Source organism: Phodopus roborovskii, unplaced genomic scaffold, assembly GCF_943737965.1.
Source record: "Phodopus roborovskii unplaced genomic scaffold, PHOROB, whole genome shotgun sequence".
Classification (NCBI taxonomy): Eukaryota; Metazoa; Chordata; class Mammalia; order Rodentia; family Cricetidae; genus Phodopus; species Phodopus roborovskii.
The window spans coordinates 24,552,409-24,572,863 of record NW_026126558.1 but is presented as its reverse complement, the minus strand read 5'-3'; the positions used below and the strand labels follow the sequence as shown (position 1 = coordinate 24,572,863).

The 20,455-nt window shown below is 43.0% G+C and overlaps 1 protein-coding gene across 1 annotated transcript in view; it reads left to right on the top strand.

Moving 5' to 3' along the window:
• Positions 1–19,863, top strand: part of Cdh5 (cadherin 5) — a 44,168-nt gene extending 24,305 nt beyond the window's left edge. The window contains exons 5-12 of the mRNA XM_051201782.1: positions 1,039–1,203; positions 2,243–2,430; positions 6,547–6,797; positions 10,983–11,125; positions 13,599–13,723; positions 14,076–14,184; positions 16,160–16,405; positions 17,804–19,863. Of these exons, the coding sequence (XP_051057739.1) occupies positions 1,039–1,203; positions 2,243–2,430; positions 6,547–6,797; positions 10,983–11,125; positions 13,599–13,723; positions 14,076–14,184; positions 16,160–16,405; positions 17,804–18,324 (1,748 nt within the window). The 3' untranslated portion in view covers positions 18,325–19,863. The remainder of the gene's footprint in view (positions 1–1,038; positions 1,204–2,242; positions 2,431–6,546; positions 6,798–10,982; positions 11,126–13,598; positions 13,724–14,075; positions 14,185–16,159; positions 16,406–17,803) is intronic.
• The last annotated feature ends 592 nt before the right edge of the window (positions 19,864–20,455 follow it).

The window sequence follows — 20,455 nt, the reverse complement described above, 5'->3', positions numbered from 1 at the left end:
CCCTTTGTCCAGAAACTAGGAATGTTCGTGGCCCTTTGTGCAGTAACTATGAAATTTAAATTAGATTATGCACAGACATAGCCATGCCACATAATTTTTTGTACCTTGTTAAAAGGAAAACTTTAGACCAATTAAATTTCATCAAGTTTAATTTTGCAAAGAATAGTTCACAAATTGGGACACCCCAGAAGCCAAAGAAGTTCAGAGAAACCCCATAGTTGGGTGGTATTTATAGTGTAGGAAAAAATCCTGCTGTCTAGAAACAGCTCAGTTGGTTACAGCTGGGGTGTCTGCCTTATTTGAACAGCTATGAACAGGTGGCAGCCTATGATTAACTGGAGCACAGCTGCTATGATTGGCTGAGCATACTCCTAAGTTAGGGATTTAGTTTATTTACATACTACTAGGTTGCAGATCATCACAGAAGGATTCAAGTCTGAAAAGTACAGAAGGCTTCTCAGGCCAAATTTGGTTCAGTTTAACCAGTTTAACACATTTGAAAAAATGTATTGAATCTTGGAAGCAAGAAAGAAGGCCAGTTAGTCAAACTAGGCACACTATCTTCCAGAAGATGAGCAAATACATAGTGCAACTGATACTTCTATGTGCACCAAGACAGACATCACTAATCCAACACAGCTCTCTGAGCACTAAAAATTGTAGCCACTTCTGTATATGTCAAGACAGACATCATTAATCAAGTACAGCACTCTCAGTATTAAACATGGCACAGCCGATCGTATCTATTTGAACTAAAGCAGATATGACTTATCCACCATAGCATGCTCACTCTGAGCCTGGAACTGCCCTATGGAATGTCTCAACATAAGACCCTCTCTGACGAGGAACAACATTGGACCATACATTGGCCAGCTTTTAGCTGGGGAAGGTCTGAAGGTAGTGGGCTATAGTCCTGAGGTTCTCAATCTCAGATATATATAGTAGAGTCACCTATGTCTTTTCTAGGGAGGATCTGAGCACCCAGATTTTCTCAAGGCTCCTCAGATAACACAATTTCTGTTGGGACACTTTTTTCAGGACTCATTTTAACAAAGGACAAAAACTTGGACAGAGAGAAGAAGGCTGAGTACAAGGTCGTGGTGGAAGCACGAGATGCCCAGGGCCTCCGAGGAGAGTCAGGCACAGCTACTGTGCTTATCAAACTGGAAGACATCAATGACAACTTCCCCATCTTTACTCAATGTAAGCCTCTCCCATAGAGCCGTAAGCAGACAGGGGCTGGGACAGTACAGACTCAGTGATTTGGAGGCTCTCACAAAGGTACCCCAAACCTCTGTACATCTCCCCATATCTCATAGTGCTTTTGAAGCCAGAATATGGAGACCATACCCCATCCTTATACACTGCTCCCAAGGTCACCCAGCTGTCCATTGATGGGTCCCTTCATAGACCAGACAAAAATCACACCTTTGCTGATGGCACTGCAGTGCTTCCAGTACCACTGTGAGGTAGAGGCGATTTCACATATATCCCATTGGCTTGACAGACCTGGCCTCTGCTACTGAAGGCCCACCTATAACATCCCAGAAAATAGGGGTACAACCAAAGCCTGGCATAAACCTACTCACAAACGACTTCTCCCTTAAAAACAGTCTGTCAAGAGCTTTTCTTGTGCCCCAGGTGATACTGGGCAGGAAAAGTAAGTGGGGATATTCATGGCACCCAGTAGCTCTGCTGTAATTCTGGCCTAGTTCTTAAGTAGTGTTGTTGTATATGGTATAAACTTCCTGAAGGCAAGATTTGTCCTTCCTGTCTATTAATGTTCCATGAGCTTAGTAACTACTTGGTGGATTCATAGATGGATGGACAGACAGACAGAAGACAAACAGACCTCCTGCCTTGGGACCCAGAATTCCATGATCATAAGTTTCTTGCCTGTTTTCTGTAACAAAATATTGTATGATACCCAGATAAGACAGCATGTGCCTGTGGCCCCAGCAACAAGAGACAGAGGCAATAAAACTACAAGTTCAAATCCAGCCTGGGCTACAGAGCAAGACTCTATCTCAAAAGTCCAAAGGGTAGAGGTGTAGCTCAGTGGTAGAGTGTTTTCCTGGTCTAGGTAAGACTGTTAGTTCAATTTCTATCTCTCTGTGTGTGTGTGTGTGTGTGTGTGTGTGTGAGAGAGAGAGAGAGAGAGAGAGAGAGAGAGAGAGAGAGAGAGAGAGAGGACAATTGCCTCATCTATTTCATTAACTCTGTGGTACTCTATGCGTATCAGCTACATACACATTTGCGGTTCCTGAAGACATCCGTGTGGGCAGTCCCTTGGGATTTCTGTCAGTTGAGGACCCAGATGAACCTCAGAATCGAATGACCAAGTACAGCATCATGCAGGGCGAGTACAGGGACACCTTCACTATTGAGACAGACCCCAACCGTAATGAAGGTATCATCAAGCCCACAAAGGTACGTAGACCTGCAGTTCTGAAACCAGGCATGGGCTGTGGAGTTTGGCATCAAATGGACACACTCAGGGACTGCTTCTGAGGCAAAGGCCATTGAAGGAGAATGTTCTTGTACAGCTTGGAGACAGCTGTGTGCTCACAGAGACTCTAAATCCACTGTCTCAGGCAGAGTTGTTCCAGAAATAGGCCAGGGGCAAGGCTTTGGGAATGAAATGTTTATTTGGGAAATAATCCCTGGAAGCTTCAGGAGCAGTGACAAGTGGCAAGAAGGTAGCTCCTACTGAGATCTGTTAGGAGAATGTTTTCCCACCAGCCTGGTCCCACAGTCACACCAGCCCCAAATAACACACACAGACACATTGTATTAGATATAAAGCTGTTGGCCTGTTACTAGTGTTTCTTATTGAACAGCTCTGTCTTAAAGATTAAGCCATTTCTATTAATCTAAGTGTTTCCATGTGGTCTTACCTTACCAGAGAGAGGGTCTGCAGTTCTACTCTCGGTCCTACATGTTGAATCTCCCTACCTCTCCCTGAATCCTGCTTGTCTCCTAGTCCTGCATATCCTGCTTTTCTATTGGCCAACAGGACTTTATTCATTAACCAATAAGAGGAACATATTTACAGAATGACATCTCCCATCATCTCTTCTTTTCTGTCTAAAATTTAAAAAAGGGGCTTTAACTTTAACATAGTAAAATATATAACAAAACAGTTATCAAATAAGAACCACCGTTAACAATGTTCAGTCCATTATTTAGCAAGATTTAAAGAAATTAATCTATCATCTATCCTATCTTTGTGAGTCTAAAGTCTTACATGTAACTTATCTTTAATCCCAACTAAGGAAAACTTAACCATAACTATTTGTCTTCAACTCCTTCAAAGACCACAGAAGGATAATATATAAACTCTAGACATGACAGAGACATCTCACTGCCTGGTCAGTCACCTGAAGTTTTTCTGTAATGTTCCATCTTTAGCCTATAGGCCATAGTGTGTCTGGCAGACTCCTCAGAAAAGCAGGAAACTTTAAACTGTCCCATCTGTGTTGGCAGTTTGTCAGTCACTTTTTTCTGTGTTCTGCAGAATGTTTGACAGACTCTTCCATGAAGCAGGAACCCTGTAGCAATGTCCATCTTGTATTAACAGTCATTTTCTTGTGGGTCCTGCATGTCCAGTTTATACAGCATAAAGTCAAACAATCCAGACAAGAGCAGCATCTTGCCCAAATAGCTAGTCTTGACATGCTATTGAAAACAAACTCCATGACGAGGTTCTTTGATGTCCATCTTCCTTTCTGATGAAGGTGGTGTTGCCAGAAGCAGTTGTGCCTCATTATTAAGAAAAACCTTAAACCATTTAAAATGCCATATTCTGTAGGTCTTTGAGAGTTTGAAGAATATTATCCATCTCAAATATATCTCTGTATATCTAGAAAACCTAACTAACTTAATTCTAAGTTTTGAATCTGTGCTAAATTATACATTACATTTCTAAATACATAAACAAAAGGAGAAATATACATATTACAAAATTGACCTTAAATATGTATCAATAAATGAAAATCCATTCCAAAACAAAGTATTCATTCCTAGACCATAATCCCCTTATTACCTTTAAAAAGAGACTGGTTGTAATCATTAACCATTTATAACCAAGCCCATTTAAATGAAAACAAGCATAAAATTTATAGACACTATTTGGGAATTTGGGGGTCATTCTTTCCAAATTGCTTCCTGCTGGTAGGGGGTGCTGTTATGGGAATCCTAAGAAGACACAGAAATCCTGGCTGTAGTGGTCTGCAAGGCTGCTTTGTCCCAAAAGTTTTGAATGTTGGATAATCTGGGACATTGCTTCAGGAGGTCTTTGCTTGATCATAACCATGTTATTATGGAAGGAATCCACAGTTTTTCATTTTCTATGGAAACAAAAATAGGAAGCCTTTTCCCCAGTAAACTGTCCTTGGACTTAAATTTTGTAGTCAAAGCATTTTTAAAATATATAAATTGGATTAATTTAGCAGCATTAATAATCAAGTGTATTGTAGCAATTATTTCTTCTTTAGCAATCAAGCAATTTAAAGACAATACAATAGCATCAAGTATCCGGACCCTTTGTGTGCTTCCCATCTTTATGTGGTTTTTTTATTATTCTATTTTTTTCTATTTTTTTCATTTTTGAGACAGGAGTTCTTTGTGTAACTTGGGGGCCCCTGAAATATACTCTGTACACCAGGCTTACTTTGAATTCACAGAGATCTGCTTGCCTCTGCCTCCCGGGTGCTGGAATTAAAGGCATGTGCCACCAATGCCCCAGATACTCTCTATTATTTTTTTAAATCAGCTGCTCATATATATCATTGAATTGTTAGCAGCACTTTTTAGAAGCCATAAGGTTTATTGCCGCTTATGCTGAGTCAGGAAATTTCCCTTAAAGGAGCCCCACAAACCTCTAGTTGTCTCTAGCAAAACAGAGTCCAACTGAGAAAAAATGTTGCTACAGAGAAGCTTTGCTTGTCTCTGTTCTTTTGTTTCTAAAGCCCTTTTTAAAGCTTTTGTTAAGTTTTAAGTGAAAGTTCTTAAGTCCATTTTGTTACAAGTAGGTTTTCCTAGCAGCCTGGTCTCACAGCTGCAACAGCCCCAAATGACACACAGAGACATTGTATTAGATATAAAACTGTTGGCCTGTTACTAGCGTTTCTTATTGGATAGCTCTGTCTTAAAGATTAACCCATTTCTATTAATTTAAGTGTTTCCATGTGGTCTTATCTTACTGGAGAGAGAGAGGGTCCAGAGTTCTGCTGTCTTGGTCCTACATGTTGAATCTCCATACCTCTCCCTGAATCCTCCTTGTCTCCTAGTCCTGCCTATCTTGCTTTCCTATTGGCCAACAGGGCTTTATTCATTAACCAATAAGAGAAACATATTTGCAGAATGACATCTTCCATCAGAGATCACCGATGAGCAGGTTACAAGTGGGGCCCAGTCCCATGGGGGCAACACAGAGAGAATCTCAGAGCTACAGCAGGAAGTTCAGGTGCTGGGGTAAGCAGCCACAAGCCCTGCAATGCAGATAGAAAGCACTTGTCCTAGTATCATTTTGTTGTTATGATAAAATAACCTTGGTCAAAAGCAACTTTGGAAAAGGATGTATTTGGCTTATAATTCGAAGTTGAGCCCATTGTTAAAGGGAAGTCACAATGGTAGGAGACAGTTGGCCACATCACTTCAACCGTCAAAAGCAGAAATGAATGCACTCATACTTCCCGTCTGTGGCTTCATCTCTCTGCTAGCTTTCTTCTCTCACAAAATTCAAGACCAGGCCTAGGGAGTGGTACTGTCCACAAATGGGCCAGGTCTTTCTACACTAATTAACAGCCAAGAAATCCCCACCCCCAGACAAGCCCACAGGCAACCTGATCTAGGTATTTCCTCAGTTGAGGTTCCCTTCACAGGTTATATGGAAAATATCATTCCAGATTAGATGGAAACTTGGCATTTGATACTTACCAGCACAGTGCCCCCACAAGCATTAGACATCTCCCAAGATTTATGTAAAGAATGTGTACCAGAGGGCACAAGTGGCCATGAACAGTAGCTACTGCTGGCAGCAAGCAAAGTCAGACTAACTGAATCCAGAAGAGAAGGGAGGGGAGCTTTCATGTTTTTAGAATGTTCGGGTAGAGGACTGGGAACACATGCCCAGCCACCAGACTCCACGAGGCTTTCAGACAGTGGGGAAGACAGGCATACAAACAACAACAAAAAAATGTAGCTGGTTATGTTCAGGGCTGTGCAACAATACCAGACAGGAAGCTGTTGCTTCTATTCAGAGCAGCTTCCGAGAGGGCTGTGCCTTACTACCGACCTTCCCAGCAAACTCTTATTCATCCCTCAAGACAAATAGGAAGGACTTTGCTAGGCAGACAAAGGAGAATCTTCTTAAGCAAAACCAAAAGGGCACTCCTTTAAATAGAACCACTAGGCTATGATCCCTTTGAGAGGGGACTGAGGATGTGTGCGTGTCCCTAATACTTAGAATAGGGTGAGGTATGGAGGTGGGGCCAGGAAAATGAAACAGGCTAAAAACAGTCACTATCCTTGCCACCCACACAGCCCCTGGACTATGAACTCATCCATCAGTACACATTCTACATTGAGGCCACGGACCCCACTATCCGACTCGGATATTTGAGCAGCACTGCAGGCAAAAACAAAGCCAAAATCACCATCAATGTCATGGATGTGGATGAGCCCCCTGTCTTCCAGCGACGCTTCTATCACTTCCAGCTGCCAGAAAACCAAAAGAAACCTCTGATAGGCACTGTGATGGCCAAAGACCCCGACAAGGCTCAGCGCAGCATTGGGTAAAGCGGTGGTGGGCATGAAGTGATATTGGTATGATGAGCCTGGCATGGGCATTCTTATGTCTAGTAGTCTGAGACCAAGGCTCAGAGAAGGACACTCCCCACACCTTCATGGAAAAATGCAGAGGCTGGCCCTGGCTCCTTTTATCTATACTGTTGCCCTACCAGTTCTTATTAGGCCCATCTTGTCTGGTTCAGGTCATCCTCTGTTCTTTGAAGGACTTTGGACCATGACTCACATAGATCCCATCTAATGAGGACTGAGAGTCAAGAGAGCAATCGTCAGTCAGCAATGACATATCTGAAGTCCTATCACCAAAAATAGTTAAGAAATGTGTCTCCCAAAACACAAAGCCAGAAGTGTTGCTTTCACTTGGTGAAACTACCCAAGTCTATAAAGAAATCTGTGGTAGCTCCTGTCCTCACTGAGTTCATGGGTGGACTCAGAGTATATGTTCCTTCATGACCACACAAATGCACAGATACACTGATGCTGAATTTGTTGTTATTGTTTGTATGTTTGCTGTCATTTGCTTTGGATCATATCCTACACCTTTAACCAATTCTTGTTCCTCATTCATTTTCTATTGCTGTAACTTCATACCATGAGCTGGATAACTTATGAACATCAGAGATCTGTTTATCTTAAGGATCTAAAGTCTTGGAAATACAACAGCATGATGCCTGCACCTGATTGCCATTTAATGGGGTCTTTCTTTCTAAGATGGTTAGACATAATGAGCAGTGTGTCTTTCATTACCTTCTTATAAAGCCACTAATCCACCATGAGAGCCCTACCCTCATGACCTAATCTAATCATTATTACCTCCCAAAAGCTGTATCCCCAAATGCCACAAATATATGAATTGGTGGATACGGTTTCTAGCTTCTGAGGGCATGAAATGAAATATCCAGCCGGGCATTGGTGGTACATACCTTTAATCTCAGCACTCGGGAGGAAGAGGTAGGTAGATCTCTGTAAGTTCGAAGCCAGCCTGGTCTACAGAGCGAGATCCAGGACAGGCTCCAAAGCCACAGAGAAACTCTGTCTCGAAAAACAAAAACAAAAGGAAGGAATTAAGGAATGAAGGAGGGAAGGAAGGAAGGAAGAAAGGAAGGAAGGAAGGAAGGAAGGAAGGAAGAAAGGAAGGAAGGAAGGAAGGAAGGAAAGAAAGACATATTTAAACCAATGTCCTTGCTCATCTGCCCTTACTAGATGTTCCTCCTCTAGCCTCTGGGACAAAAAAGAATATATAGATCTGCTCAGACTTCTTGGAGTCACATAATATTTGGTAGTAAGCATGAATTCAATCCAATCTTATTTTATCTCATACAGGTCAGCCCTGATGACTAAATATCATTACTTCCCCACTGCTTTTTACATATTTAAGTTCTCACATAGACTTGACTCTACCTCTGAATTCTCCACTTTACCTATTCTGTGACATTCTGCTTTAACAGAACAGCTTTCTGCTGAACTTTAATCTGTCTAACGTAAGTCCTTCTCTCCCTGTTTTTTATACAACCTTAAATGACCATTCTTAGATATGAACTTTTTTGCTTCTTTTATGTCGTTGCCCAGGCTGACCTTGAATTGCAATAATCCTCCTATCGCTTCCTCTTGAGTACTGGAATTACAGGGTACATTTCACTATACCTGACTTCACATAAATTTTAATATATAATCTTAAAATATTTATATCCTAATAAGATTTTTTTATTTTATTACACTTTATTTATTCTGTGTGTTAGGGGTGGTGCTTACTACAGCACAAATGTGGAGGCCAGAGATAACTTAGAGGAATCAGATCAGCTCTCTCCTTGTACCATGTGGGAACCAGAGATTACAACTCAGGTCACCAGGCTTGGTCATAGCTACCTTTGCCCAATGAGCCATTTTGATGGCCCAAGAATTAGTTTATATGTCATCTTTGAAAATCTACTTTGTTTATTTACAATATTGAGGTTAGTCTAGGGCTTCACAAGACCTCTACCTCCTGAGCCACATCCCCAGAATTCCTCTTCCTTCTTTCCTTCCTTCCTTCCTTCCTTCCTTCCTTCATTCCTTCCTTCCTTCCTTCTTTCCTTCCTTCCTTCCTTCCTTTTTTTCTTTCTTTCTTCACTTTTAGACTGGATCCCACTAAGTTGCCCTATCTAGCTATGAACTCACTCTATAGCCCAGGTGGACCTTGAAATTCTGCCTCAGTTTTCTGGAATGGTAGGCCTGCCTCACCAGGTCTAGCTGTATTAGTTTTCTTGTTGAGAACAAAGCAAGCATCTCTGGGTGTGGTAAATCTCATGCATCTGGGGATCACTATTTCACTGTCATTCTACTCAACATGGTTTATAATTATATTTTGGGCTGTTTCTTTGATTGAAGACTTTGAGAGATGACTTGGTGTTGTTTTATTTTGTTTTCCTTTTATGAGTGTTGGAGGAATTGGAAGGTAGTAGTATAATATGTTCTGTGATAGAACACAGTTGTATGGTACCCATTATTTTTTCCTGAAATAGCAATAGTTTTGTTTCATGTATTTTAATTTTTTTCTGTCCAGTTAATTAAGACTTACCACTATTTTACCTTCATTATGCCCTACAACTTCTTTTTGCAGTGCAAGGGATAGAAGTCAGGGTCTGTGCATGCTAAGCCAGTGCTCCATGGCTGAGCTCAGGACCTGCAATTTTGCAACCTTGTGAAATGAGCCAGTCTGTTCTGCTTACCCTTTTGGCCCTCAGTACCATGCCATACCTGTTTACACATTATTTCTATTTGATAAATTCTCCAAACTCTCACTTCTGACTAGATTATTTGACATAGAGCTGTGTCTTGAAAGGAGCCTGCAGTGAGCCTGGCTTTGTTATCTCAGTAGAGATGCTTTGCCTCCATCCTGCTTTGTGCTTCCATCATCCATGCTGTTTCTGGCCTTACCTTTCCTGTTTCTTGTCTTTTATTTCCTGTCTCTCAAGTGGATTAGGTTTCTTCTTGCTCCTCATATTTGCTATAGACCTTCTTTTTTTCTTGTAAATATTTGACTGGAGATTTACTTCTGTCTACAAAATCATAATTGTTTTCTAGGTAAATGCATCACTCACACATGCACCAATAACTTCATTTCAATTCCTTCCAAACCAGGTTCCTACTTTTGATTGAGAAATCTCTTAAAGTTTCAAAACAACTTTTTTCTTTGCATAAACAGGACCTTTTGTGAGTTATGATTCCCTAAGTCCTTATATATTTAGAAGGTGTGTGTGTGTGTGTGTGTGTGTGTGTGTGTGCGTGTAAAATCAATTTGCCTTCTTATTTTAATAGCACTTGGATGTACCTGTGTAATTGTAGACACTTCTCTTCAAAGGTCCCACCTTTGTAGCATTCACCTTTGTGGGAACATCTGGGGGACATCTGATTTCCCTTTCTTTTTAAGGAATCTACTTTTTTGTTCCCAGGACTCTGAACTCTTCAGTTTCATTACATACCTGGGACACTCAAAGGACTATTAGCACACACCTATCTATTGCTATACTTTTTTAGTTATGCCCAAATATTGATCACATCACCATAGAGTTAAGCCTTCTTCTTATCAGAAAAATTCTATTATTATATTTTGTATTATGTCTTCTGTTTATTTATCATGGTTTCTCAGTAGTAGCAACTATCTTCACACACATACACCACACACACACACACACACACACATACACACACACACACACACACACACACACCTCTTCATAGTCATTTTCCTGGTTTATTGAGAACTTCTCAGGTTTTCACTTCATGTGTCTTCAGCTGGTTTTTGTTTCTTCCAGCTATTGTTTTTGTTTGTTTGTCTCTTCCTGGGCTTTGCTCACCTGCTTGCACACACACACACACACACACACACACACACACACACACACGATGCAATTGATTTTAGAGTGACCTACTTAGTTTGATTTGCAGCTGGGTAGGGAGGGTCTCAGGTACCCCCATCCAATTGTGAGATAACCACACCATTCAGTCAAGCATTGTCCTGTTCATGTATGCATGTGTAGGCTCACTCACTCTGGGTAGAAGTACAGTGCACACTGAGAAGGAGTATAGGGAAGGACATAAGGAATGAGTCCTGAGGTGCCTTCTCTGTCATGCTGAGGACTTTGGAATCAGTAGAGAACTAGGAAAGCCATGAACCTCTTTCTCCTGGACAGATACTCCATCCGTAAGACCAGTGACAGAGGGCAATTCTTCCGAATAACCAAACAGGGGGACATCTATAACGAGAAAGAACTGGACAGAGAAACCCACGCCTGGTACAACCTGACTGTGGAAGCAAATGAACTGGATTCTAGAGGTGAGTTCCTTTATCTTCCAGGTCATCTGGGTTCTTCTTTTCCTTAATCCTTTTAAAACTGACATGATTCATCATTTTGAACGTCTAAAGATATTACAAGTCCCCATATGGCATATGTTGAACTTCCATTTCTGAAAGTGCCCCTTGAATCAACATCTTATAGATCACCCACAAACCTTGTTTAGAGTACAGAATAATAGGGTATCTGTCACAAGCACTTTCCTACCAGCCTGGTCCCAGAGCTGTGTCAGCCCCAAATAACACACTGATACACTGTATTAATTATGAAACTGTTGGCCATTACTAATGTTTCTTATTGGCTAGCTCTGTCTTAAATATTAACTCATTTCTATCAATCTAAGTGTTTCCACATGGTTTTATCTTACCAGAGACAGGTTCAGACCTCTTACTCCTCTTGACCCTACATTTCAAACCTCTCTACTACATCTCCCAGAATCCTCCTTGTCTCCTAGTTCCATCTATCTTGCCTTCCTATTTGCCAACAGTGCTTTATTCATTTACCAATAAGAGAAATACATTTATAGAATGCCATCTCCCATCATTTCCTCATTTCTGTCTAAATAAAAAGAAAGGCTTTAACTTTAACAATTATCAAATAAGAACTATAGTTAATAATATTTAGTCCATTAACATCAGGAATTAAAGAAAATATTCTATCATCTATCCTATCTTTGTGAGTTTAAAGTCTTATATATAACTTAACTTTAATCCCAACTAAGGAAAACTATAACCATAACTATCTGTCTTTAACTCATTCAAAGACCACAGAAGGATAATGTAAGGAGTAAGGTTTTTCCTCCTGCCACCTAGTCTTGTCCCGCCACCGTGCCAGCCCCAGATAATACACAGAGACTCTGTATTTGATATTATGCTGTTGGCCAGTTACTTGTTTCTTATCGGCTAGCTCTGTCTTAAGTATTAACCCATTTCTATGTATTTCCACGTGGTCTTACCGAGAGCGGAGGAATGGCGGTTCTGTTCTCTCCAGACTCTCCAACTTGACTCCTCCTTACTACTTCCTCTTTCCTCCTTGTCTCCTAGTCCCGCCTGTCTTGCTTTCCTATTGGCAAGCAGTGCTTTATTCCTTAACCAGTATGAGAAACATATTTACAGAATGACATGTCCCATCAGGATAATATATAAACTTTAGAAATGACAGAGACAACTCGCTGCCTGGTCAGTCACCCGAAGTTCTTTTGTAATGTTCCATCTTCAGTCTATAGGCCATAGTGTGTCTGTCAGACTTTTTAGCAAAGCATGGAATTTCAAATTGTCCCACCTGTGTTGGCAGTTTGTCAGCCATTTGTGTGTGAGAGTCCTGTAGAGTGTCTGGCAAACTTTTCCATGAAGCAGGGACCCTATAGCAATGTCCATCTTGTTTCAGAAGTCACTTTCCTGTGGGTCCTGCATGTCCAGTTTTTACAGCATGAAGTCAAACAGTCCAGACAAGAGTAGTTTCTTGCCCAAATGGCTAGTCTTGCCATGTTGGTAGTAAACTCCATAACGAGTTTCTTTGATGTCCATCTTCCTTTGTGACTCAGTTGGTGTTGCCAGGAGCAGTTGTGCCTCATTGTTAAGAAAAACAAACCCTTAACTATTTTAAATGCCATATTCTGTAGGTCTTTGAAAGGTTTGAAGAATGCATATCAATTTGAAATATATCTCTATAGATCTATAAAAACTTAACAAACCTAAGTATAAGCTTTGACTATCATAGTTAACTATTTACACTCTGTACTTAATTATACATGACAGGTAGCACTCTAGACTGAATGAGAACCTCATGATGTGCATCATAGCTTAAGAAGTTCTGTGATTAAAAAAACCCAGGATCTTCAGGTATCTCTGTGATGAGACTCACCAAAGACACATGGCTCACAGTTTCTTGGGGTTTGGTCCATTGAACAGAGATAGGGCATAGGCTGTTCCTGGACCAAATGCTTAATGGTTCTTAGTGTTAAACACACTTAGCAAACACTCCTTTGTGTGTGGAAAGTTATATCTGTTGGTTACAAAATAAGAAGCAGGTCTCAACTAGAGATTGTTAGGTTCTGCAACAATTTGTATAATTTCTGACAGATGCCAGGGGAGTTGTGACAATCACCCAGCAAAGAAGCATTCACTTTCCCTCTGAACCCAGGTCCCATGGGGTTCCTGAGAGGCGCCAATGTTATTTAAATGAGTATATGATTATTTGTACAATTGTATTTGCTTGACTTACTTACTAATTTAATTACAACCTCTTAAGATGCACTGAGGGTGTTTAGCTCCGGATTCTTATAAGCAAACTTGTTCACATATAAAAGTCTATTCCCTTTTCCTCCTCCACACTGCAACAAAAGTGGCCTCCACCACACAGTGCCCCAGGACTATCCATCCATCCAAGCATCTTCCAGCTTCAAAGACCAGCATCTGCTGTGCCCACAGTGGTGACAAGCTCTTTCTCCTGCAGGTAACCCTGTAGGTAAAGAATCCATTGTGCAGGTTCACATTGAAGTTTTGGATGAGAATGACAATCCCCCAGAATTTGCCCAGCCCTATGAACCTAAAGTGTGTGAGAATGCTGCCCAGGGCCAGGTGAGTTGGCTTCAAGTGAGGGAGGTGAGGGAGAGAAGTGTGTTTTCAGGCAGAGGGATGAGGAGCTAACCTTCCTGACCTTGTAGAGTTCCTTAAGTTTAAAGTAACTACATAACAGCCTGAATGAAGTGCTATTCACATTTTACAGGTGGAGAAGTAAAGCCCCTGGAAGTGTTGAAGAATAGGTCAGGGACAAGTGGGTGCAGGATGGTAGTAGAAAAAGTGGCATTGGGAAGACCACTCAAGATAATGCTGCATGTGACAGGCAACTATGGCCATGCCAAACCCATCCTTGAACCCCAGGATACCACTCTCAAACCACACTGATCATTTCTCATTTCTCACATTCCAGCTGGTAGTACGGATCTCTGCAACAGACAAGGATGTATCGCCACCAAACATGAAGTTCAAGTTTGCCCTGAAGACTGAGAACAGCAACTTCACCCTCATAAACAACCACGGTGAGCATTAGAGCAGTCGGTTGCCTCTTAGAAGGTCAGAGGTGCCTTCAAGAGTCTCGAAGCACTAGGGTCAAGGACTAGACCAACATGGGGTGACAGGTCTGCATGGGGTCTTCATTATGGGTTATTTTGTAAACTCTCACCATATACATTGTGCAGTTGGTCTATGCTATGGTCAAAGCCACCAAGCCAGGCTTCATGGTCCACAGGACGTAGGCTGTAGGGTTAACATTACCCTGAAGAGGCTCTCTGAAAAGGAACACAAAATGAATACAGGGATGCAGGCAGCCAGATCAGTCCAAACCAGTCAAGGGCCCCTTCTAATACTGGAATCTCAGTCTCAATGAAACTACAAATTTCCATATCATTCTAAAAAGTCAAAACTGGAAATAGGAAGTCACAAATTCCAACAACGCAATGAGTTTTGATGCAGTTCAGCCAGAACAGCATCCACCATAAAGTGGTTCCTGAACAATCACAGCATATCACAGCACATCTGTTCAGCCAATCAAAGCCCAGAGAGTCTTGTGAGGTTAGCAGTGCACAGTCAGAAATCTGGTGAAAATACATGTATTAGAGAGATGATCATGGACTGCTTGAATTCCATCTGAAAGTGGCCAGGCTTCCATGGCCTCTGCAACTGCCTAAGAAAAATAGACACCCTTAGATAGAATATACCAACTGTCCACTCAAACATGGAGGAAATCTCCCTGTCCTTCATTGACGATACTGTGAGAGCCCCTTACTGAAACAGCCCATTGTCATCTTTTGGGAAGACTAGGGAAGAGGGTCCCTGAGAGTGGGGGGCATGTACGAGGGATTAGCCATAATACCATGGTCTACAAATAAAGAAATTAGCCATGCTGTGCTGACAGTTAGTGACCTCAGAAAATAACATTGTAAAAATACCTGTCACCCCATGTTCAGTGTGTACCTCAAATGAACTAAGTAGAATTGGGGTCCTACAAGCAGAATAGAAAATTTAGGAACTACCCCAAACACACACCCTACATGCAGCAGGAGGCAAGTCTATTGGTCTCAGAGTCATTTGCATACACATATCCTGCATATCAGAGTCTCTCATTTCAATCCTATCATTTCAATTCCAGCAAATGTCAGTGCCCTGTCATTTGTTCTCCATTATAACAGCCTTAAAACTGAAATGTAATTATGAATAATGAGATAAAACTGGCTTTCATTTTAAAGTCTTGGCTTCTGGCTGGTTTTGCATGTGCCCATCCTGTATGGCTAAGTAAGTCCTCTGACCATTGGTGTTACAACCTCCCAGAAACCGACAAAAGGCAGACCATCTGTTCTTTGCTTACAGCCACTGAACAGCAGCTTCAGCAGTGTGTGTGTGGGGGGGGGGTCTGAAAAGCAGGATGTTCATAAAGCTCCCCAGAGGTTGCTGCCGTGTAGCAAACAAATGATTAACTCTGGGGATAGGGGCTATTGGCACAGAAGCTGGTTCTTGGTTGCAGATGGCCTGGGGACACCCTCTCCCAATGGCAAATGTCAGTACCACTGGGCACCTAGGCTTGTGTTTACAGTTATAAACCTCCTTTGCAATTTGCAATGATTCAGAGGAGCCTGGTGCTCAAAAAAAAAAAAAAAAAAAAGCATTCTTTCCCCAATTGTGTGTGGAAGCTTGAAGCAGTACAACGATGAACTGAGAGAAGAGGCCCTGTTATCAGAATGGGCTTGGAAGGGGACACGTGTACCCATTAGTACAGTAGAGTTGGGGTTTGTATTCTGACTGAGCCACTCTTCTAGGCTGAGCCAAAGCAGCTGTTCAAACTACATCCTTTACAAATGGACAGGCCTATGCTTAAGGGGCTGAAACATGAGGCAGGGAGCAAAAAGGGCAGAGAAATCACCCAGGAAGAGGCAGCTTCCCCACTCCCCCTCCCACCCCCGGGTGCAAGAGGGCTGATGCTCCTGGCAGAGCCTCACTTTGTGGTCTTGATGTTTGCAGACAATACCGCCAACATCACTGTCAAGTATGGGCAGTTTGACCGGGAGCAGGCCAAGTTCCACTACCTACCTGTGCTCATCTCAGATAACGGAGTGCCCAGCCTGACTGGAACCAGCACATTGACAGTGGCTGTGTGCAAATGCAATGAACAAGGAGAGTTCACCTTCTGTGAGGAGATGGCTGCCCAGGCAGGTGTCAGCATCCAGGCGCTGGTAGCCATCTTTCTTTGCATCCTCACCATCACAGGTCAGTGTCTCATGGGACAGGGAGAAGAGGCTGAGAGGGCTTCACGGAAGAAGCAGGGTCCCAGCCCAGTCCTGCAACACCCTGAACCTCATGGTTCCTTGTATTGGATACAGAGAGACAGATGTAGAACCCCACCAACCCAGTGCTTAAGGGGGTAGGAAAAAAGGAGAGATGAGACACAAGTTAACACCATTTCAAAATAACCTGGGGCTAGGGATGTAGCTCACTGGCAGAGCATGTGTCAAGCACCAGGTTCAATCTCCACCATTTCAAGAAAGAGAGAGAGAGTTGACATTAATTCATTTGCTACATATATTTTGAGTGCATACTATATTTCAGGTGTTGTTTGGGGCATTGATTTGCATTAAAACTATTATTTATTTATTTCATTCATTTATTTTGATATAAGGACTCACTGTATAGCCTTAGATGGCCTGGAATTCACTATATACAGCAGGCTGGCCTGGAATTCACTTGCATTTGTCTCCTGAGTGCTGGTTTTAATGGTGTGCACCACCACACTCCTGGCTTTACTTGTTTCTAAAAAAAAAAATTTTTTTTTTTTTGCTTTTGTTTTTCCTTTAGTTTTTGAGCCTTGTCTCTTTCAGGGCACTTTAGGCTTCTCCTACATTTTGCATTCCCAGGAAACAGACCTCAGACAAGGATTTGTGAAGGGCAAACTGCCAGAATTGGTATTTTGCCTTGTTAGCCAGCCTCACCCCGCTGTGGCACTAGGAAGTTTCCCCCTAGCATTGGCACCCAGCAGCACTGGGCTTCTCCAGCCCATTCCGTTGTCTATGTTGTCTATGCTGCACCAGCCCATGCACTACACCGACAAGCTAGGATGCTGTGACATAAAGACAGCAACTGCTCCAGGCCTCCGAACTTCCCACTGATTGTATCCATTTCCTGGAATCTCTGTGCCAGAGACATTAGAGACAGATTTTCCTTTCATAATAATTAGTAATGATGATAAAGGGATTGATGCCACCCACAGAATCTCATCATCACCTTCCCCAAATACTAGTGTCACACTGTATCCACTTTGCAGGCAGTATACTCAAGTGTGGGGGAAGGGCTTCATCAGACCATCCTCACTTTATGTATGTAACAGATTATTAACTAACTCAAGGCTAGAAACATAGAGGAAACGGCCTAAGCCTCATTGAGGGGCCTCTCTGCCACGGATGAAGGATCAAGGGACCTTCCTGCAGCCATTACTGTTCAATTTTCAGCAGGGTCGGTATTAGGCCCCTGACTTAAACTTTGTGCCAAACCATGGCAATGGCCCTCGGAATCTGGGCTGGCTCCATGCATCTCTAGGGGGTAGGGGTAAGGGCATTCCACCCACGCACCCTGTCTGACCCAAGTCTGTTGCTCTGACTCCCTGGCCGGCAGTGATCACCCTGCTCATCTTTCTGAGGAGGAGACTCCGGAAGCAGGCACATGCACATAGCAAGAGTGCCCTTGAGATTCACGAGCAGTTGGTCACCTATGATGAGGAAGGTGGCGGCGAGATGGACACCACCAGCTACGATGTGTCAGTGCTCAACTCTGTGCGCGGTGGTGGCACGACCAAGCCCCTGCGGTCCACAATGGACGCCCGGCCAGCGGTGTACTCGCAGGTTCAGAAGCCACCGCGGCTGGGGCCTGGGGTTCACGGCGGGCCCAGTGAGATGGCCACCATGATCGAGGTGAAGAAAGATGAGGCAGACAATGACGGCGGTGGCCCCCCCTATGACACACTGCACATCTACGGCTACGAGGGCTCAGAGTCCATCGCAGAGTCACTCAGCTCTTTGACCACCAATTCCTCCGACTCTGACATCGACTACGACTTCCTCAATGACTGGGGACCCAGGTTCAAGATGCTGGCAGAGCTGTATGGCTCAGATCCCCGGGATGAGCTGATCATCTAAGGTTGCCAGTATCTGGGCCAGGGGACCCAAAGTCATTGCAGCCTAGATCTGACACACCTGACATCACCTTCCCTGATTTCCAAGGAGTGGCACAGACTCCAGCCCAGCACCCCTTGCATCTGGGTCCAAAGAACTTTCTACCTCCAAGGTAGAAAATTCCAGGCCCCTTAAACATCCAGGGACAGATACATATTTTGTTGATGGCCATTCCTAACACTGAGAAAATGAGGCTATCGTTTTGTCTGAGCTCCCACACTGTCCCCCCCCCACCCTATACACAATTCCAATCTATTATAGACCTCTGTCCCTTCAAAACTTCCAAGCAAATTTGTCTATGTTGAACTTTGAGGAGTCTTTCCCCAAGGGTCCCTGAACCCCTGGTAGGGCTGTCTGTCTGTCTGTCTGTCTGAAGGAAGAAGACTGAATGGCATGAGCTATGGGACAGGACTCAGAAGCCCAGTCCCTAGGGAGGCTGTAACTGATCCATTATGCCTGCTCTCAAGAGTCCCAGCACTGTTGTATCCCCCTCACACATACCCAGTGCCCAGCTACCCCCCAGCCCCTCCCCAGGCCTGTCCAGGGAGGAAGGAGACTGTTGGCAGCTCCTGACCTTGGGTCTCAAGGTGATCCAGCAGGCCTGCAATCCCATTAACTGCTTTACTGAGCAACGATCCATTCTGTAAACTTCAGGGAAATGGCTTGTTTAATTTGAAGCAACTGTGAATTCACCCAGGAAGGACTGTGGAGACCAAGGGTGACAGGTCATAGAGCACATATAACCACCAACCCACTCACCAGAAGGAGCCTGGGAAAGTTAAGGAGCCCATATGACATTCAACCCTGCCCAGGTTTCCTGTGGGAGGCAGCTGCTTGCCGGGTCACTCATACTCCCTTTTCTCTTGCTATCTGCTTGTCTCATGGAGGCATCCAAGATGCAGCCTCAGCAAGCCTGGCTAATGTCCCAAATCCAACATAACTGCATCACAGAGCCACTATGCCATTTGCCTTTTCCTGTAGTTGCCACATCTCAGGGAATGACCCCCAGGCACACGCTGCAGAATGCAAGGCCCCTGCCCTTCTCAGGAGCAGTGACACTCTGCATCTCTCCCTTGGAGGGATTTGAGTAACTTTTCAATGAAGTCACAGCTGGAGGAGGGGGCATTCAGACACAAAGAGGTCATTCAGCTCATCCTCCATTGTGGACCTCTCCCCCATCAAGAGCTCTCTGCAGGGGATTGTAGATAACATTGATATTTAACCAATAATTAGTTTTTCTTAATTTTTTTTTTTACTAATAATACTTACAAGTTTCTAGTTCTCACAAACGTAGAATAAGGTTTTTTTTTTGCATAATAAGCAGGTTGCTATTTAGGTTAGCAATTTTAATTCAGGTTTTTAAGTTGAATAAATAATTCTTGCAAGTTTTTATTTCCTGTTGTAGTAATTGCTGTAAGGATAATGACTATGTATTAGTCACCCTGGTGCATGAGATGTACTGTAGCTTTTTATATCTAATAAAGACATCTTGAAATTCTCCCACTTTTAGAGCTGTGAGAGCTCATATGAAACACATACATATGCATGTATGCAAATGTACACAGGTCACATATATACACACATGCATACATATATACACTTACTACCAACCTCTTCAGAGGAACTCAGAAGGCAAGCTTGTGAGTCACAAAGAAAGTGAATCATGGGCCTTGATAAGTGGTTCATAGGTTAAATGTGTGTACTACTCTGTTCCTAGAGCAGCTCACAACTACCTGTAACTCTGACTCCAGGGCATCTGATGCCCCCTTCTGGCCTTGGAGGGCACCTGCACTCAAGTGTGCATGTGCCTGTGCATACATAATTATAAATAAATCTATTCTTTAGAAAAGAAAACTAATTGTGACAGGGAAAAAAATGAGGAAAATCCAGTTCAGCTTTCTATCACTCAGGGCCCCTGTGCTCTGTGCATGTCCCACCCCCATTCTTTCAGGGCTGCTGCTTGGATGGGGGCAAGGGGCCTCAATTCCATTTGCATTTAGCAAAGAAGCAGGCTCTTTCCCAGGCAGATGCCCAGACCTGTGCTCATGGGGCATCTGGGATCTAAAGAATATGCCTATGCTTGTCAAAACCCTCT